Genomic DNA, 21,868 nt, shown 5'->3' with positions numbered 1-21,868 from the left:
TTGTCAAATGAAATTTGTTGGATGCACTGATGGTGTGGACCTTCTCAACAGTGATTTCCAATTTTTCGATTATAGCTTGGTCGTCGTGTTCAAGTAATCACTTTCCAAACAGTAATCACTTTCCATTATTGCTTCAAGATACATATTATTGAAGCAACTTATAATCTACGTTACTATTCCTCAATATCTCAGTGAGGAAAGACATACAGCTCTCACTATTACAAGTATTAACGTATGTGTGAAATAGAAGGTAAACAAAGAGACCTCAGAAATCAAGCTACTATTTCGTTTACTATTAATTTTGATGTAAGTGAAATCTTAAGTAATAATAATCTTAACTATAATTGCAAGAGAAATTTCATGAGTGATACTCCTTAGAAATTGAATTGACACACTGAGCATTTATGATTTATCAATATTTTGCAAAAATGTCTCTGTTCAATCTGTCTAATCGACTGAAAAGTACCTATATGAATTCTGAGTAACCATAAAAATAGAAGAAAACCGGTAGCTACACTTTATATTCTCTTGTAATATAAATTCAATTCCATGGTGTTATTTGTCACTTTTTCATTTGTTAACTACTTAATACAAAAATGATCATTTATTTCAGCCTCCATCTTCAATCTAAATCAGATTGATTGATTGTTGTGCTAGGTCTCGACAGACCCATGCACAAAAACAGTTAATATTTCAGAGAAATATTAAAAACATTAATATTTCAGAGAATAAAATAATAATGGTTTACCTGTTACTCTCCTAATCTAGGTACGTAGCCAGGATTTGGTTTCGGGTGTGGCTAATATTAGATTATATTGGTGGCGGGAGGGGAGAAAGAGTTGATTTTTTAAATTTCCAAAGATAGGCCTAAAATCTGCGTTTTCCAGTATTTTTCTGCGTTTCCTCAGCTTTTCCAAGAAAAGATGAACAGAAAATTTTTAAATTCGGTGGAGAATTTCAGCTAAAATGTACAAAATGTTGTAGAGTGATTCGAAAATACGCCGAAATATGTCATTGTTCCATTCTTGAGTATACTTAAATTTACAATCCAAAACAAACAAAAACCCAGATTTCAAATCTAAAAATACCTCCAAAATGAATTGAATCAATTATAAATTATTAAACAGCTTCAAACTTAAAAAAAACTTTGATTTTTTTATATGAGGAATAACTAAATATGTCTATTAATTTTGATTAAAAAAGAGATTTTTATCAAAAACCTACCTAATTCGAATCAACTGGTGAATCAATCGAGCCTGAATGAATGTCTTCATTCAATATTTGACAAAAGGAAATAGGTCAAGTGAAGAATGCAAGCGAGAGCAAATGAGAGAGGTCCTATTCCTGGATGGATAATCCAGGCGGGGGTCCAGGGGGCAGAGCCCTCTTGCTAGACGGTCAAGGCGAGCAAAGTGAGTCTACCGGCTAGTATTCAATTATAGCAGAGACTGGAAAAATATGAAAACTTCTACTTTCAGCATTAACTACAATTCATTTGATTTTCACAATAATTTGTTCTTCTGTTTTTCTACAAAATCACATTGTCTGGATCAATGACAATATCTTGATTGGTGGCTAAGCATAGCCAGTGCGCTCAACCTTCCATGTTTCATCCTTCATCAAGCTTCTGTGCCCACTCGTTGCTTGGTAGAAAACGTCCCTTTTGCACTGCACGTGGAAACTGGCATAGTAGCCACTACACTTATTGTGAGGGTGATGATACACATAGCAGGTGATGAACTGTCAATTTTTTTTATTTTCCAGAAATTTTAGGGTTACCAGAAGATCAAGTACCTATTGGGACTTTAAATGCCTGGGAAACCAAATGTTACTCTGCTACTGATGCTGTTGAATTCTGGTTTTTATGGTAACTTTTGAAAGATTTCATATTATAAAATAATAAAACTATTGCACCTTCCAATTTGTTTCTTAAAACAGAAGAACTATTAGATTCGATTTAGTTCAGTCACTATGTACATTTGGTGCTTGCAATTGTTACCGGATTATACAATCATAAGAAGAGTACCTAGTTCAGAACAATTTTTATATGCAAAATTTCCTTGTGCTGGGATGGCCCAAAAACCTCGGTTCATTTCAAAACCTAGTCTCGGTTCATTTTCCAGTTTCCAACTAAAAACGCCATTTTTCCAATCTGCTATAGGCCTGTAACTAGAGTGAGGTCCACTTTATAATGACAGTGGAGAAAGATAGCAGAACAACGTTGCCGATCCTCTCTGTCTTGTCAATGCCTTCTATAGACGGTGGCTGATATAGGTTTATTGATGTAATATCAAGTGTTCATCCTCGTTTAAAATAATCAATTTTATTTTATTAATCAAGAAATTATATTTTTCAGTAATGTCATAGTGAATTTTTATAATCAAGAAGAAGTATTTTGTTTATTGTTTCATTAATTCAACATTGTTAAAAGACGATCTGGCTACAGAGCAAAGCGAGAAAGAGATAGCGCAATCCGCTTTGTTGAATGATAGACAAGGATAGCAATACCATTGCTTATCAAACTCTGCCATTATATAACGTGGACCTCATTATATCTTATTGTAATAATATTGGAATTGAAAGTATAGTTTATTGGAGTGAAGTATGTGGAAAATCTTCACATCCCTAGTCAAAGGTAACTCAGTAGTCATTGAAGTTGGAAAGCTCCACATGATTTATTCCGAAATTTTACAATAAATTTCAAAAATCTCAAGGCGATAGTAAATTTTGCTGTACAGTGACTGTATTTGGCGGAAATAGCTGAGAACTGGAAAATGATCCGAAAATACGAGGTTTTTGGGCCATTCTGAATTTAGCACAAGGAGATTTTGCATGCAAACTTTGGTTCTGGGCTTTTCTTGTGTATCCAAACAATAATCCTATAATGAAAAGTCAGAACTACAATAACTATATATTGTAAACACACCCGCCCCTTTCTCATATGTCTCTAAAGACTGAACTAAATCTCAACTTTTCAAATGAGTTTGAATTTCAATCAAAATTTATTGTATGAGTAACATAAGTGTTCTTTGATAGTGTTAACTCTTGAAAAAAGTTGATTTATTGAAGATATTCTATTTGAAGAAGTCAAAATGGAGTGATCACCGGTATCCACTGATTGAAAAGTATCACACCGAACATTTACCTAAATTTTGAAAAATTAACAAACTAAAAGCGAGAAATTGGAGCTGAGAAAATCATGCTACCTACTTTAATAACCAAGTATTGATATGGATCATTTTTTAACCCAAGCTGGGTGGAAATTTTGAGCTTCTCTGTATATCATTATTTATTGAAAGATGATATTTATTTTTGCAAATCATTGCCAGCCGCCAACTGTGGTTCTGCTTGTGCTGTAAGACACACATGGCACGGCTTCGTATGCGTTTGCAATGCAACTCACTATGATACTATTCAACTGGTCGAAAAGCCTCTCAATAAACATTCATTTGTCCTGTACACCACTACTAAGTTTGGCGATGTGTTCAAAGTCAAATACGGTTCATTCAACCAGCATCAAACTTGCTGCTCTTCAGGTAAGAGAAATTACAGTTTTTTCTTTGTTTAAGAATTCATTTTATATATACGAGTAGTTTCATTTCTAGAAGCATTTCGACATGACTATTCCAGATCCAAATTGTTTTTTTTAACATTTATTAGATTTTTAAGCTTACTATTATCATGATATATGATCAACATTGTTTCTCACTTTTTTGGAGTATAATCTATTCTGAAATTTCCTACTATTCAGAAATTTGACTTTAACTACCGGTACCTGACAATCTGGAAGTTTTTATAAATTGCAGAAGGAAAACCTTAATAGGACCACTAATCTCTCATAATCATTCGTCACATAACCCATACACAAGACTAGATCTCATGTGAGCATTACTCTCAGCAATATCTATTCAAATTGCAATATTCTACAAAAGAAAATAAAGTAGTATCTACTTTCAAATACTATCATATACTTATTATTTAAAAATTAATAATTCATTAGCCTCCTATAATTCTCATTAGTTATTCAATCATCTCAATTTATTATTTTGGGGGAATTTCAGACTGTTATATCACTATTAACCCTTATGAAAAGCATCAGGAAATTTACGGATTTGGAGGATCTTTTACTGATGCGACAGGAATCAATATGGCATCTCTCAGCAGAAGAGCTCAGTACAATCTAATAAGGTTCAATAATTTATTATTACTCAAGCAATCATTATTTTAGTTTTATTCATTAATATTTGCTTGTATTTGATTCCAATTAAAAATTAACCAATTGATTTTCGCTCACAATTTTTCTATTTAATCTTGAGAGATTTTCTTATAGTAGAGGAGTATGTACAATGAAGTTGTATCTTCTGCTTTTATTTATTCAAAAAAATTGTTGAAACAATCAAAAATTTACTTATTCTATATTATGGAAAATGGAAATCAATTGCAATTTATAAATATGATAAATGTCAACTTGTAAAATAATCTTTCTCACATTTCGCAACTCCGATAATTGCAGATCACAAGAATAAACCTGGAAGGCTTGGAAATATGTATTTCAGTCGACATTAAACCTAATATAAAACTGATAGAGTAGTACTTATTGAAAATGAAAATAAATACGGTAGTCCTTCACAAATACTATAAGAATAAAAACTTATTATCTTAGGGTGTGAGCACATAGAAAAGTGGTCAGGCGTTGCGAGTTGCAGTATCTTAGTACGGTACACATCAAGTGGGAGTGATGAAGAATTAAAACTAAAAAATGTTATCAATTTGGTTGCTTAACTTTTGCTGATCAAAATGCGAATGTATCAAGAGAGTGTATACATGTTTGATATTGAATGTCTGATTATTTGTTCCAGGAGCTATTTTGGCAGCGATGGAATAGAGTACACTTTAGGCCGTGTTACCATTGGAGGGTCGGATTTTTCTGATCATCCCTATACATTGGACGATCATCCCTATGACTATCAACTCAAGTGCTTCAGACTGTCACCCGAGGACTACAAATATAAAGTTAACAGAATTTCATGATAAATATTAAATTCTTCTGGCTATTTAATTTCAAAAATAATTATATGAACGTTACGGTAAAGATTTTGTTATTGTTTTCCATGACGAAACACGTGATAATAACTATTCTGTAGTCACGACAGAGGCTGAATTTTTATTTTCTTGCAGTCTTCATAATTATTCTTGTAGCTTTATCTAAATAAAGAAAATTCAATTAGTTTACTAGCATACACATTATACAGCATAACACTTAACCAACTATTCACTGGTTAATTTACAGTTTTCTACCTGCTAGCTCAAGCTCTATTAATTGAAAGTGGCTAGATACTATTTTTTAATCAGATTCGGTAGTCACCTTGTCATTCTCAAAGCTTGAATGGTATAAAATGATTCTCATAATTCTGGCAAATATTTCCAATTGGAGGCTTATTTAAAAATCATAATGAAATATGCCTTGTTTCAACTCTACTCTTTGTTTCTCATTTCCTATACCAATTTTTAATGGTAAAATTGATTTTTTTTAGCTGAGAATATTGAACCATTTACCACCATGAATTTATGTACGGTATAACTATAGGTAAGATACTCCGAACTTCCTCATCTTTTTCAGTATTTCATAAACTTATAGTTTTTAATTCAAACAAGGAAACAAGCACAATGTCCAACTAACAATTTTGTATCGATTTCCCAAAAATAAACTTACAATTCAAACTTAAAAGGAAAATAATACAAATACGTACATGATATACAGAATTTGTTTGTTACAAATAAAAAAGTGAACGTTTTTTTTACTATAATAAGAGAGTAATAGATTCAATAATAATTAAAGACGGTTTGTTCCAATTTTCGTCACAGTTCTGGAAACACAACATATATTTTATGCACCCTTTTAAACATCATTTATTCCAATTCATTCATAGAACAATTATTCCCAAAATCTATCATCAACATTAATAAAGCAATAACGATTATTTTTCCAAAACATAATATTAGGTTCAAGACCAAACTGCATTCAAAAGCAATGCCAATTCCAAGTACGGTAGTAAAAATGAATTTTTCAAGCTCTAGCTTTAAACATTTCTGGCTGCTTCTTTCTCAATTCTGGTGGTAATTTATTGAATAATCTTCAGGCCAGGTAGGGTATTAGAAATGTGTCTGCCCTTTGGTCGTTTCCATTATCTTGTCTGTCTCCTCTACCATTCCTGACACCATCCTTTTAGTTTGATAGGTAGTACAAACTATGAGTCCCAAAAATAAATCAATATAATCATTTTTGGAAGATAATCACAGCCAGTAAAATGATAATACTTTATAGCTTTGGGAAATTCAGAGCCAGAAAAAATGGACGATTTTTCACTTCTACAAATAAATTGTTAGAAGTTCTAGGCTATTAATGCAGTAGACATTTCATTTTTATGAACTTAATGCTGTATTTTTTTCCTGCTAATTTTTAATGTTTCTAAATCACTTGAAATTAGGAGATAACTGGGTGTAGGCTTGAACGTACCTACTTCAAGTTTTTCTATTTTCTGCAGATTCCATTTATAAGGCTGGCACAAGCAGTGAGTTGTAAAAGAGTGCTTCTGATTGGCTCAGCATGGTCGGCTCCAGCTTGGATGAAGACCAATCACAACATAACTGGCTACGGTTTCCTCAAAACAGAGTTCTATCGTCTCTGGGCTGAATATCATATCAAGTAAGCTAGAAGTTTTGGGAAAACTTACCATAGTTTATCATTTATTATAAATATTACCAAATATACTACTGTATTCATGAAAATCGATAAGCTCAGAAAAGGAGATAAAAATATTATAATTATTCATTTCTATGATCATATGTATATGATATATGATATATGTATATTTCAATTATTATATTGTATTATTAATTTGAAATATTTCCCAGTGATTTTGTATTAGTTTATATTAGTATTTGTAGTATATTAGTATATTAGATTTTGTATTCGTTCTTAGTATTAGTTAATAAAGTTTATAATCATTGTTTTTATCCAAAGAGAATCTAAATTCAATAATAAATGTAACTTATATTTTAGCACTTGCACAATAATTATTGCAATAGCAACAAAACACATACATACCGTACTGTACATTAAAATGTAAGTATTTCAAATTTGATCTTGAAAGTGGCTTAGGCAGGGACAGGCGGGCCTACGTGTCAATCACGAAAGATTGAATTGAAGAAATTTTCACTGAATATTTTTTTGTCTTTTGGAGCTATTCAAATACAGTATGGAGTTCTTTATAGCAAGATTTCAATTCATTCATTCAAAAATGAAAACGTTCAAAATATTCAATCAACACTTGCAAAATCAATCACCAATGGAGTTAATAAGTTCTGCAATAGTTACTACATTCACGAATTTGATGAAATGTGAAATTTCTCTCGTGGTAAATAGGCAAAATGATAATTATTGATAATTGAAAACTTCCAAAATATTGAGTCATTTCAAAAAATGAACAACTACCTAATGGGTAGGTGGGGGCAAAGGTACGCACTTATGAAATTTTCATCTCAAGTACAGTAAATTTTGTAATCCTTCAATCGACCCGAAATTATGATGAAAACTGAGTAATACATTTCTATATTAGATGAGGCAAATAGGAATACTTCAAAATTATTCTGTCCTCCCTCTACTCCTTCTTCTATTACTTCCTCTTCTCTACCTTCTCCATCATTTTATTGGCAAGCTTCATTACTATCATTCGACATCTCAATCTCAATACTATTTTGTGCTCCTTCTACTTCTCCTCCTTCAATTATTTCCTTTTCTCTACCTTCTTTATCATTTGATTGCCCAGCTTGCTCATTACCTCTTCCTGTTTCCTCCACTTCTTGTGCATCACAAGAAATGAAGCAGTGAAGATCGTTATCACTTTTATCAGTGTCATCAAGTTAATCTTGATCTGTCACTGTTGATGGTAGGAAATCTTTGTCATCATTGAATCGATGTTCATCGGAAGGATAGATTCCACATATCCTAAAACCTTCTGTTGCCTTGTCCAGAGAAGCTGCTTTCTCAAATGCCAGTCTTACCAAACTGGCCACCTGGTACTCAGTCAACGTCTGACCTGGATGAATTGTGGTCCAGCTATCACAAAAATCATCATAGAAAGCTTTCATTGGCCTAAAAAAATTTCGGTCTAAAGGCTGTGTACGGTGGCTGCTGTGAGGTGGCAGACTCAACATATGGATATTTTCTTTCTCGCATGATTTATTGCTTCCAACGAAACATGAGATACATGATTGTCCAGAATCTGTAAAATTTGAGCCTCTGCTGATGACTTGGCATATTTGGAGAAGTGGTCCAAGTATTTTATAAATGTTTGGCAGTTCATGTAGCCAGAATCGCTCACAGCCATTTCAGCACAAACTGGGCCATCATTTAGTAGTAGAGAATTAAGCCTCTTTCTAGCGAAAATGAAAAAATGGGGGTATAAAATGGCCAGAAGCACTCATTCAGCAGGCTACAGTTACTGTTTTCCCCTGCTTAGCAGCAACATTTTTGGCTACCTCCCTTTTACCAACCAATGTGCTTCGGAAGCTTGTGTGGAACTGTTTGGAAACCACTCTCATCCATATTATACATTTGAGAGGGACCAAAATTGAATTTTTCAATCATTGCCTTCAAATTTGAAAAGTGAGTAGCCAATTGAATCCTATTAAACCCCATATTGTTCTTGCAACACTAGTTTTTCTTGGAATTCGCAATGATAATTTGTTCCTCTTCATGAAATCCCTTGTCCAGTCACGACCAGCTAATTGGCTAACATTATTGAAAGGATGCTGAATATTATTCCGTTGAGCATAGGAGAAAGCAAGGTATCTGAGAGACTTCAATGTTAATCCATAGAATCGTAGATCACAATCCCTACAGTGTTGCACAATTTCAAGTTCGTGTTTCTGAGTGAAAACTCATTTGAATCGACCAAGAGACTCTACACCAGTACCAATTTTTAGACGTTTTCAAACTGCACCTTCACTGAAGTTGAGCACTCTTCCAGCTGCCTTCATCTGCTTGGCTTGTTCTAGAAGATCAGGAGTGAAGACTTTTGTCTCTGGATTCTTAAGCTGTGTTTACACCAAAGTTATTAACAAAATGTTAATATCTTTATATTTATAGATTCTTTTAGGTTGAACATAGCTTATCATACACATGTTGAACATATGTGTTTGTCAAGTTCCATTCAATCTAATAGAATCTATAAGAATTGAGTTATTACCATTTTGAAAATAACTTTGGTGTAAACCCAGCTTTACGCTTGTAGTTTCCAGTGGCGGCGTGTCCATGAGAGCACAAGAGCACGTGAACCCCCTATGAAATTGCTACAATAAATTAAAGTTCAAATCAATAGAAAATTGATTGAAGTAATAGTAATACTCAAATTTCTTGTAATATTAAAACAATAAGGAGCGCACCAAGCAAGGTACACGCATTGAGATAACCTTTTGAATTACGCGCTACAGCAAGCAGGATCACTGCTCCAAGCGTTAGTATGGGTTCAAATGGTAGCTGGGCGAGTTCAATTCCCTCCCCGTGGGGGGTGGGAGACTATTTACATTAGCTTTACGGTGAGCTGCTTTCCAAGCAGCTCATAGCAGTGATAGTGTGCTTTGCATTGGCGCCATTGCCTTCTAGAGCCGTTTCCACTTATGAACTGTTCTAGCTGGCACTGGCTACTACTTTGTTTACTGTTTGCAGTTTCGCGTTCGCGCTACATGTGTTGTCGATTTTGAGGTTAATTCTTGTTTCTTCTTTCTTGTGTTTTGAAAAGTGAGAATGGAGGGTTCAAGAAAGGTTTCAGTTAGCTATTTAAAAGAGATAGTGTTCTCTAATTATCAATCGAGGAAAAAATATCGATTAAGGAAAGTGGTAGGCCTACACCGACAATTGATATACATCAGACTTCTACATCGAAATCCAGGACATACAAGAGAGATTTCAAAGACCAACAATATGAAAAGACATCTTGGCTGTGTGGTTGTGAAGAAACTAACAAACTTTATTGTTTTCTGTGCTTGTTGTTTGCTCGCGGAAAAGGCGATCCAGCATGGATTAAGAACGGTGTGTGTGATTTAGCTCATTTGACTCAAAAAATTAAAAAGCATGAAAACTCACATGCGCATATTAGTGCTTCATTGGATTTCAATTTACTTGGTAAAATTGATGTTCGTCAACAGCTTGATAGTGCTTATCGTTTGAGCATCAGAAAACATAATGAGCAAGTCACCAAAAATAGGTATGTGCTTTCCAAACTTATAGACTGCATTAAATTTTGTGGTGCATTTGAGTTAGGGGTCATTGAGAGGACGACAATGCTTTAGATCCGGGAATTTTCAAAGGCCTTGTGAATTTTACTGCAGAGCTTGATTCGGCTTTGAAAGAACATTTGAATAGTGCTACAGTTTTCAAAGGCACCTCCAAAGACATTCAAAATGAATTGCTGGACTGCATGCTTTCTGTGTGCCAAGAAAATATCAAACAGGAGATTAAAAATGCTCAATATGTTTCTCTAATAGCAGATGAGACAACTGACATTTCGTCTGCATTTCAGTTAGTTTTAGTTTTTCGGTATATTTTATCAAATGGTCAACCAGTAGAGAGATTTTGGAACTTCGATAATCCTAAGGGTCATGATTCACAATCGATTGCAAAATGTATTTTTTCAAGTTTGGATACTGTCATAACAATTCCAGAAAAACTCATTTCTCAAAGTTATGATGGTGCGAATGTGATGAGTGGACAACATGCTGGTGTGCAGACAATTGTGCAACAAACCTATAAGCATGCTTTTTTTGTGCATTGCTATGCACATCAACTCAATTTAATTGTAGCACAAGCAGCGAGTCAAAATCAAGATGTAAGAATTTTTTTCTCAGATTTGAGTGATATTACTAATTTTTTTTCATATTCTCCTCAAAGAATAGATGTTTTAGACAGAGTAGTCGGCAAACGTGTACCTAGGGCGTCAGCAAAAAGGTGGAATTTTAAAAGTAGAACTGTGAATACAGTTTTTGAATATAGAGAAGAGCTAATCGAGTGTATGGAGGAGATTCAATCCACATCAAAACAACCTTCTAGTATTATAAAAGCAGGTGCTATTGCTCGTCTTCTCAAAGATAATAGATTCATTTTTGGCTCTCGGTTTTTCACAGGCTAATGCCTCATGTTGACATTTTATATAATCAGCTGCAAACAGTTAAGACAGATGCTATGAAAATCAAATCAAATGTTGAACATTTTATCAAAGCTGTTGAAGAGGAAAGAACTAAAATGAATGATTTGATGGAGATGGTAGCAGACTGTGCAGGAAGTGTGCCCAAACGTTCAAGGCGCGAAGAGGACACCTACCTCAGTAGAACAGTGGCTGCCAAGGAAACCTGTGACATCATCACCACTCAAATCAAAACCCGGTTCTCATTCACAACATTCTATTCAGCAATCTGTTTATTGGACTCACAAAAATTTGAACATTTCAATAAGGATTTCCCAGATACCTTGCTTGAAGATACTGTTAAGGTTTACTCATTTCTTGAGAAAAATCGCCTAAAAACAGAACTTGAAATAATTTTTAGAAGAGTGGACTTCAGAAATTTGCTTGGTGCTGTCAGTTTGCTACAATTTTTCATTGAAAATAACTTAACTTCGTCATTTTCCAAAACCTATAAACTTTTGTTGATAATTTCAACCATCCCAATGACAACAGCTGAAGCTGAGAGGTGTTTTTCTACACTAAAACGAATCAAGACGTTTTTGCACTCCACAATGAACCAGGACAGGCTATCAGCATTAGCAATGCTGACTATTGAGAAGGAAATGATAGCGAATATCATTAACTTCAATGAGAAGGTGATCGATGTTTTCGCAGCAAGGAAGGAGAGGAGGATGGATTTTATTTTCAAAAAATGCTCTGTAAATGCCAACTAGAAGGAGGGTGAGTGTTAACAAAGTCTCTAAAAGCATGTTAATCCTTATTTCTTTGATTGGAAATTATCTTACATCGAGGAAAAATTATTGCTGTTTTCTGTATAATTTATGATTTGTACATGAATTATTCAATGGGAGTATGGGAGTAAATCTTCTAGGTTGAGAATCCTGAGTATATCTAAATACTTATTATTATTAAACGAAAATCCAAATTATTATATAGGTACTTAATATAATACAACCCATTAGAATATTTTGTTACCTACATAATAATATGATAGGCCTAGTACTCTTCTAGGAATAAAAAATTACATTCTACTACGTGAAACGAACAAAATTCACTTGAAACATAGGGTTTAACAAATTTTTAAAGATCTAGATCTTGTTGCTCATGTTAAATGTGAACCCCCCATTAGTATTTGCACGAGCCGCCACTGGTAGTTTCTGAAAAGATCAAATAGAAACCATTTTATTTTACTAGATAAGAGTTTACAAACTTTAGAAATTGGGGTACCTTAATTTTTTTTGGAAAGCAATACTTTCCTTACCTATGGTAATAGGGCAAGGAAAGTAAAAATGGGTCCGAATTACTGAATCCTTGCATTTTCATCAATTAATTCCATTTTGTCAAATAAAAAATTATTTTTTTAAAATCTGTATACAACTTGGGGCAATGCATAAGTTTGCCCCATTTATGTGTGTACGTTTATCCCATCCCGCCACTATTAAAAAAATTAACCTCAAACTGAAACTACACAAGCGTGATCTGCCAACTATCACATGGGACTGATGGGAGTTACCTATGAACAACAAACTTTCAGCAAGCCAAATCAGAAATAATGTTAGAATGAAATATTAAGAGTACAAATAAGTCAAATTACAAGAAAAATTAGATCAAAATATACAAAAATGATTTTACCTCATTGCTGTTGATATAAGTGTCTTAATTGTGTCAAATTTTTCCCTCCAATGCTACAGAGTAGTACCAACGTCAGCCACACGGGGTGTCGTTGTCAATATAACAGATGAGATGATTCTGGAAATAGCTATTTATGTACGGTATTAAGAGCGTAATGCGTGACTTTATCGCTTGTGCAAAACAGTTTTATCAAGCGACGTGAAGGGGAGTGTGATAATTTTGCAAGAGCGATAAAGAAGCATTATGCACGAATTACATACAAAATGTTTTCTACAACTGCCCAAACCTGTTAAATCACTTATATCGGCGGAGTTACAATTACCGACTTTTTAGGTCAAGATCTGAACTTTTGGCGAGCTGCTTACTATCAGCTGATTAGCGACTGTAAATGAACTCTTCTGCGCATGCGTGAATGATTGCCGAGCATAAAGAAAATCTACTGCGCATGCGCGGATGGTTAGGGAGCAAAAAAGTAGATTCTCCTCAGAAATAAACTGTTTTACGAGGAGAATTGAGTATGTAAATTCTTTTTTCTACAACTGCACATAAAAAAAGATATTACATACTCAATTCTCCTTGTGAAACAGCTTATGGTATTTCTGAGAAGAATCTACTTTTTTGCTCGCCAACCATCCGTGCATGTGCAGTAAATTTTCTTTACACAAATCATTTGCGCATGCACAGAAGAGTTTTTTACGCTCGCCAATCAGCTGATTGGAAGCAGCTCGCCAAAAGGTCAGATCTTAACCTAAAAAGTCAGTAATTGTAACTCCACTGATATAAGTAATTTAACAGGTTTGGGCAGTTGTAGAAAAAATTTTGTATGTAATTTGTGCGTAATTCTTCTTTATTGCTCTTGCAAAATTATCATGCTCCGCTTCATGTCACATGATAACTGCTTTGCACGAGTGATAAAGTCGCACATTATGCTCTTAATACATAAATAGCTATTTTTATGGGCAGTTGTAGAAAAATAATATTGTGTATTTTTGCCCCTTGTGTACCTTTACCCTCACCTTCTCTATAGTCTACAAACTTTAGAGCAGTAGCCTACTATTCTGTTCTTAAATTGATTCTCTAGTTAATCAATTCAATTCAATTTATTTCCATCAAAAAAATACATCAATAAAACATTTACATTACAATTCCATAATAAATATTTTCAGGAAATAAAAATTCCCCCACATAGACTATTGGTCCATGTGTGGGGGAAGAATTCCTATCTATAATAGCTGTAAAATAAAAAATTCTGCAGAATTCTACCTTAATATTATTATTCTCACTTGACTATTACAATATTGGAAATATGTTATATAAAGAAAAATAAATATAAATCATTATTAGTTTTTTTTTTAATAAACAGAGCATGATGTCGTGGGTTTCTTTTATTAAAGACTTAGTATTATGTTGGAGTACCTATCTCCCAAAGTTTTTAAATTACTTATTATAATGTTCAGAGTGCTGCATCACAGTACCAGAGTTTAAATCAGAATCTACATATAAGGCGAGTTTATGAGGGCTTCTGATGCCTCCCGACCAATACCAAGCAACCATGTGACTATCTTATTTTTGTAATTAGCAACACTGCATCCCTCAGCTTCTTTTATTGTGATTGGAAGATTGCAATGAAGTAGGTGAGCAATACAAAATGGGTTGCTATCGACCGATGTAAAGAAGGTGTATTAGGTGTATTAAATCCAAAATTCAGCATATGTATAGTGGGGTAGTTATGGTTTAGCTGTGTAAAAATTTCTGATCTGTACGATTTGATAAAAATAAGAAAAGTTTTAGGCCTAATGTAGATTTGTCATATGTCAAGAACAGGAAATTCGGTGTAGAGTTGTTCAGTAGGAAATCGGATATTTTTATTTAGAATTATTTTGATGAGTGATCTCTGTGTGACAGCTAGTGGTTGTAGCGCGGCGGCCGAGACTCCCCCCCCCCCAAGACAGGACACCATACTAGAGCAACGACTGCACGTAGGCAAAGTAAACCGTCCTACACTGACCCACAGTCAGCACCCCTCCAAGCTGCGAAAAGGCGTAAATGAGTTTTCTAAGCCTGTTTTTAACTCCCTGAATGTGTGGAACCCAGGATAATTCATGATCAATTATTACACCTAAATATTTTATTGTTCTTCTATGACATTGCAGCCGCAGTCCACCGACTGCAGGTCACCACAGGAGTTGAGGGCCAGCCGTCTCGGAGCAGGGTCACTGTCACTTCTGAAAAATATTGGCAGATGCTTGGTTTTTTCTATATTTAATGTTAAGGTATTCTGCCCCAACCAGCGTTTGATTTTTAGTTTTTTTTTTATAAATAGTTTATGTATAATTTGAAGTAAATAGTTTGATTGTGTTGTTACCTTGAGTTTGAGCACTTATCTTTTAACTGACGGTGATTGTATGTGGCGGTGGCGGCGGCGGCGGTTGAGCAACTGTATCGTGTGCGTCGGCGGGGGCGGGGGCGGCGCCACCTCCAGTGGCGTCAGCAGCTGGGAGCGTGTTGTCCTGAAGGTCCAGCAGACATCTGACTCGGAATGGACGTGATGTAGGATTTCTTTTAACCATCACATGGCCATCGTTTGTCCATACGGAGGCCATCTTCTTCTCCTTGAACATAGTCCTCGCCTTGTTGAAAAGGATGCGCGTTTCTTGCGTTAACTGTTCATTTAAGTAGATCATTGCGTCTGGGAAATTTCTATCAATCTCTTTCGCCTTTAGGGTTTTTCTGAGACGCCTAGCATGGAGCCATTCGTTTTTCATCAGTCTTGACACGAAAGACACAACTATTGGTTGGGATCGCTGATCGCCCGCCCGAACTGGTAACCAATGTGCAGCATTAAAATCCGTTAGACAATAAGGCAGATTCAATAATTCAGCTATTCTATTCTAATCTAGGCTACTTATAGGTTTAAGAAGTCGAATGGGAAATGGAATCTATGAACTTCAATAATTTCAATTATTCTGATTTTCCACAGATTTCTAAAAGCCTACAAATCAGAAGGAATTGATTTCTGGGCGTTGACCACTGGCAATGAACCCATAATTAATTATCTGAAATTTATAAAATTCAATAAAATGGGCTGGTATCCCGAGGATCAGGGCAAGTGGATCGTTGATGACCTTGGCCCATTGATGAGGAAACATTTCAAAAATTGTAAAATTATTGGACTAGACGACCAAAGGCCCTTACTGCATCACTGGACTTCAAGGGTTTGCTTATTTTGTTTCAAATCCATCTCTTTATATATTTATGATCAAATATAACAGTTGTGAGAACCATGTATCCTAAAGATAAAATACATATTATATAGGCCTATACATAATGTATATCATTATGCGATAATCAGGTGAAGTCAAGTCAGGGGAAAAAATCTAAAAGATTTTTCCATCAATTAATTATTTGATTCAAATTCCAACTTTTCCTATTCAGTTCATTGAATTTCTCAATTCACCCATCCATTTCCAATTTCTTCACACATTTTCCAACTACATGCTGTACCGTATATTTATGGATATCTATTACACTTTGATCTCAGCCAAGAGGCCAAGAAACGAATATAATATTACCGGCATGCGTTCAAACTTGAAAGATGAGGTATTAGTCGTTGTCAAAAATTGTGATAATTTGTTGTAGCTCTGTCAATTCTCATAAATGAAAGTGCAAAGTTTCACTTCCGTATGTTAAGCCATTATTTCGAAAAAAAGTGAAAAAGCAAAATGGTGGCTGTTTGAGTAAATGAGGACTCTCGGATAGTTTGGAAACACTCTGTATACAGTAGGCCTATGAGAATCCATAAAACATTATATAGCTCACTCCGTATCCGTATGCGTAAATAATTGAGAATCAGAATATTATGATGGTCTGTACGGATGAGGCAAATAGGAATACTTCAAAATTATTCATTTGAACTTGATTAAATTTAAAAAAATTCAAATGGAGCAAAAGTACGTGCATGTGTACTTTTACCCCAACCATATATTCCAAGTGGGAAATCAATGAAAACACAAACTTTTTTACTTACGGTATATAATATGTAGAATATTTTATTGAGGTTCAAAAATTATTTATAAAAAGTTAAGCAAGTGTTAAATAACTCAGGTCTGTAATAAAAGAAACCATATTTTTGAATCTGAGGATGCTGCTTGTGATTGGTTTAGACAGTTTTCGAACAATATCTAATTTGGGGAGGCCTCCTCTTCAGTTTTCATGAAACGCATAGTTTTTTGTGCTCTTTTGAAGAATACTCCTTCATTTTCGTTCTCATCCACAATCTTGATAACTCTGGCAACATACAATCTGAATGATTTTTCTTTTTCAGTAAAAACTTTCACAATCACAAAATTATTCTGCTCAAATTTGATTGATTCAGAATCTGAATCACTTTCAAATGAATCTAATGCATCATTTGATGTATCAGAATCATTCAAAAATGATATTTCAGACTCTGATTCAGAATCTGAATTTTTTGAAGGATAGACCTTCTGTATTTTTTTGGAAGGCTTTACGAAAAGCCTCCTCTTTTAACTTTGCTCTCTCTTCTTCTCGTTATAATTCTTTTCCCTCTCCAATTCTCTAATCTCTCTTTATTGGGTGTTCCTGTGAGAATGGTTGATTTCAATCCTCTCTCGAACCGTTTCCTCTTAATCGTGAGTTTTGGTAAATGTTTAATATCTGAGGGGGAAATTTCAACCAATGCTCTACCAAATTCAATACTCTTTTGTCCTCCCTCTACTCCTTCTTCTATTACTTCCTCTTCTCTACCTTCTCCATCATTTGATTGCCAAGCTTCATCCCTATCATTTGACATCTCAATCTCAATACTATTTTGTGCTCCTTCTACTTCTCCTCCTTCAATTATTTCCTGTTCTCTACCTCTTTATCATTTGATTGCCCAGCTTGCTCATTACCTCTTCCTGTTTCCTCCAATTCTTGTGCATCACAAGAAATGGAGCAGTGAAGATCGTTATCACTTTTATCAGTGTCGTCAAGTTAATCTTGATCTGTCACTGTTGATGGTAGGAAATCTTCGTCATCATTGAATCGATGTTCATCGGAAGGATAGATTCCACATAATCCTAAAACCTTCTGTTGCCTTGTCCAGAGAAGCTGCTTTCTCAAATGCCAGTCTTGCCAAACTGGCCACCTGGTACTCAGTCAACGTCTGAGCTGGATGAATTGTGGTCCAGCTATCACAAAAATCATCATAGAAAGCTTTCATTGGCCTAAAAAAATTTCGGTCTAAAGGCTGTGTACGGTGGCTGCTGTGAGGTGGCAGACTCAACATATGGATATTTTCTTTCTCGCATGATTTATTGCTTCCAACGAAACATGAGATACATGATTGTCCAGAATCTGTAATATTTGAGCCTCTGCTGATGACTTGGCATATTTGGAGAAGTGGTCCAAGTATTTTATAAATGTTCATGTAGCCAGAATCGCTCACAGCCATTTCAGCACAAACTGGGCCATCATTTAGTAGTAGAGAATTAAGCCTCTTTCTAGCGAAAATGAAAAAATGGAGGTATAAATGGCCAGAAGCACTCATTCAGCAGGCTACAGTTACTGTTTTCCCCTGCTTAGCAGCAACATTTTTGGCTAGGTACCTCCCTTTTACCAACCGATGTGCTTCAGAAGCTTGTGTGGAACTGTTTGGAAACCACTCTCATCCATATTATACATTTGAGAGGGACCAAAATTGAATTTTTCAATCATTGCCTTCAAATTTGAAAAGTGAGTAGCCAATTGAATCCTATTAAACTCCATATTGTTCTTGCAACACTAGTTTTTCTTGGAATTCGCAATGATAATTTGTTCCTCTTCATGAAATCCCTTGTCCAGTCACGCTAATTGGCTAACATTATTGAAAGGATGCTGAATATTATTCCGTTGAACATATGAGAAAGCAAGGTATCTGAGAGACTTCAATGTTAATCCATAGAATCGTAGATCACGATCCCTATAGTGTTGCACAATTTCAAGTTCGTGTTTCTGAGTGTAAACTCGTTTGAATCGACCAAGAGACTCTACACCAGTACCAATTTTTAGACGTTTTCAAACTGCACCTTCACTGAAGTTGAGCACTCTTCCAGCTGCCTTCATCTGCTTGGCTTGTTCTAGAAGATCAGGAGTGAAGACTTTTGTCTCTGGATTCTTAAGCTGCATTTACACCAAAGTTATTAACAAAACGTTAATATCTTTATATTTATAGATTCTTTTAGGTTGAACATAGCTTATCATACACATGTTGAACATATGTGTTTGTCAAGTTCCATTCAATCTAATAGAATCTATAAGAATTGAGTTATTACCATTTTGAAAATAACTTTGGTGTAAACCCAGCTTTATGCTTGTAGTTTCTGAAAAGATCAAATAGAAACCATTTTATTTTACTAGATAAGAGTTTACAAACTTTAGAAATTGGGGTACCTTAATTTTTTTCGGAAAGCAATACTTTCCTTACCTATGGTAATAGGGCAAGGAAAGTAAAAATGGGTCCGAATTACTGAATCCTTGCATTTTCATCAATTAATTCCATTTTGTCAAATAAAAAATTATTTTTTAAAATCTGTATACAACTTGGGGCAATGCATAAGTTTGCCCCATTTATGTGTGTACGTTTATCCCATCCCGCCACTATTAAAAAAATTAACCTCAAACTGAAACTACACAAGCGTGATCTGCCAACTATCACATATGGGACTGATGGGAGTTACCTATGAACAACAAACTTTCAGCATGCCAAATCAGAAATAATGTTTCACGTGCAGCCGGACGACAACACCGCCGCGTCATCAGCGAAAAGGAACAACCTGCCACCCGTGGAAACCTTCTCTAAATTATTGATGTATATCAGGAACAAAAGCGGCCCCAGTGTACTTCCCTGAACCACTCCATAGTCGATTCTAGCCTTTTCACTGTTAATGCCATTTATACTAACGTATTGGATGCGGTTCTCCAGGTAGCTTATGAACCACTTCAACGATTAGACACCTATGTAATGCAACACCTATGTCGATCTATGGAGTCGAATGCTTTAGCTAGGTCCAGGAAAGTAACCAGGACACGTCTCCTATCTCCTATCTCCTTAGCTATGTTTTTAGAAAACTCAAAAAATGCATGAGACATGCTCCTGTCCTTTCTAAAACCGAACTGGAGATCTGATATTATTTTCTCATGCTCCAAGTAATCAGCAAGCTGTAACTTAATACATTGTTGTATCACTATCAGTCTAATGGCACCACTTATACAATTATACTGCGTTTACTCCTTTGCACTATGATTGCTGGGTCTCACAACTCTTGCTTGGCGGATTTATAACTGAGTCTTGAATTTATATATAGTTTTTTTTTTATAAATAGTTTATGTATAATTTGAAGTAAATAGTTTGATTGTGTTGTTACCTTGAGTTTGAGCACTTATCTATTAACTGACGGTGATTGTATGTGGCGGTGGTGGCGGCGGCGGTTGAGCAACTATATCGTGTGCGTCGGCGGGGGCGGCGCCACCTCCAGTGGCGTCAGCAGCTGGGAGCGTGTTGTCCTGAAGGTCCAGCAGACATCTGACTCGGAATGGACGTGATGTAGGATTTCTTTTAGCCATCACATGGCCATCGTTTGTCCATACGGAGGCCATCTTCTTCTCCTTGAACATAGTCCTCGCCTTGTTGAAAAGGATGCGCGTTTCTTGCGTTAACTGTTCATTTAAGTAGATCATTGCGTCTGGGAAATTTCTATCAATTTCTTTCGCCTTTAGGGTTTTTCTGAGATGCCTAGCATGGAGCCATTCGTTTTTCATCAGTCTTGACACGAAAGACACAACTATTGGTTGGGATCGCTGATCGCCCGCCCGAACTGGTAACCAATGTGCAGCATTAAAATCCGTTAGACAATAAGGCAGATTCAATAATTCTGCTATTCTATTCTAATCTAGACTACTTATAGTTTTAAGAAGTCGAATGGGAAATGGAATCTATGAACTTCAATAATTTCAATTATTCTGATTTTCCACAGATTTCTAAAAGCCTACAAATCAGAAGGAATTGATTTCTGGGCGTTGACCACTGGCAATGAACCCATAATTAATTATCTGAAATTTATAAAATTCAATAAAATGGGCTGGTATCCCGAGGATCAGGGCAAGTGGATCGTTGATGACCTTGGCCCATTGATGAGGAAACATTTCAAAAATTGTAAAATTATTGGACTAGACGACCAAAGGCCCTTACTGCATCACTGGACTTCAAGGGTTTGCTTATTTTGTTTCAAATCCATCTCTTTATATATTTATGATCAAATATAACAGTTGTGAGAACCATGTATCCTAAAGATAAAATACATATTATATAGGCCTACATGATGTATATCATTATGCGATAATCAGGTGAAGTCAAGTCAGGGGAAAAACTCTAAAAGATTTTTCCATCAATTAATTATTTGATTCAAATTCCAACTTTTCCTATTCAGTTCATTGAATTTCTCAATTCACCCATCCATTTCCAATTTCTTCACACATTTTCCAACTACATGCTGTACCGTATATTTATCGATATCTATTACACTTTGATCTCAGCCAAGAGGCCAAGAAACGAATATAATATTACCGGCATGCGTTCAAACTTGAAAGATGAGGTATTAGTCGTTGTCAAAAATTGTGATAATTTTTTGTAGCTCTGTCAATTCTCATAAATGAAAGTGCAAAGTTTCACTTCCGTATGTTAAGCCATTATTTCGAAAAAAAGTGAAAAAGCAAAATGGTGGCTGTTTGAGTAAATGAGGACTCTCGGATAGTTTGGAAACACTCTGTATACAGTAGGCCTATGAGAATCCATAAAACATTATATAGCTCACTCCGTATCCGTATGCGTAAATAATTGAGAATCAGAATATTATGATGGTCTGTACGGATGAGGCAATAAGTGAAGCGTGCCTGCCAGCTAGTGAAATAATATATATAAATGAGTACGATTAAAAATACGACAGATCAAATGT

At 35.1% G+C, this 21,868-nt stretch overlaps 1 protein-coding gene across 2 annotated transcripts; it reads left to right on the top strand.

Moving 5' to 3' along the window:
• Positions 1–66: 66 nt before the first annotated feature.
• LOC111064260 (lysosomal acid glucosylceramidase) lies at positions 67–16,090 on the top strand (the record flags this gene model as incomplete). Of its 2 annotated transcripts, none has more annotated exon segments than XM_039420961.1 (7): positions 67–250; positions 1,765–1,867; positions 3,330–3,536; positions 4,062–4,188; positions 4,860–5,013; positions 6,546–6,706; positions 15,856–16,090. In XM_039420961.1, coding segments are annotated over 6 exon segments (942 nt in total), but the record flags the coding sequence as incomplete, so codon positions are not given.
• Between the last annotated feature and the right edge of the window lie 5,778 nt (positions 16,091–21,868).

This window comes from Nilaparvata lugens, chromosome 2 (genome assembly GCF_014356525.2).
Source record: "Nilaparvata lugens isolate BPH chromosome 2, ASM1435652v1, whole genome shotgun sequence".
Lineage (NCBI taxonomy): Eukaryota > Metazoa > Arthropoda > Insecta > Hemiptera > Delphacidae > Nilaparvata > Nilaparvata lugens.
This window is presented reverse-complemented; position numbering and strand designations above follow the sequence as displayed.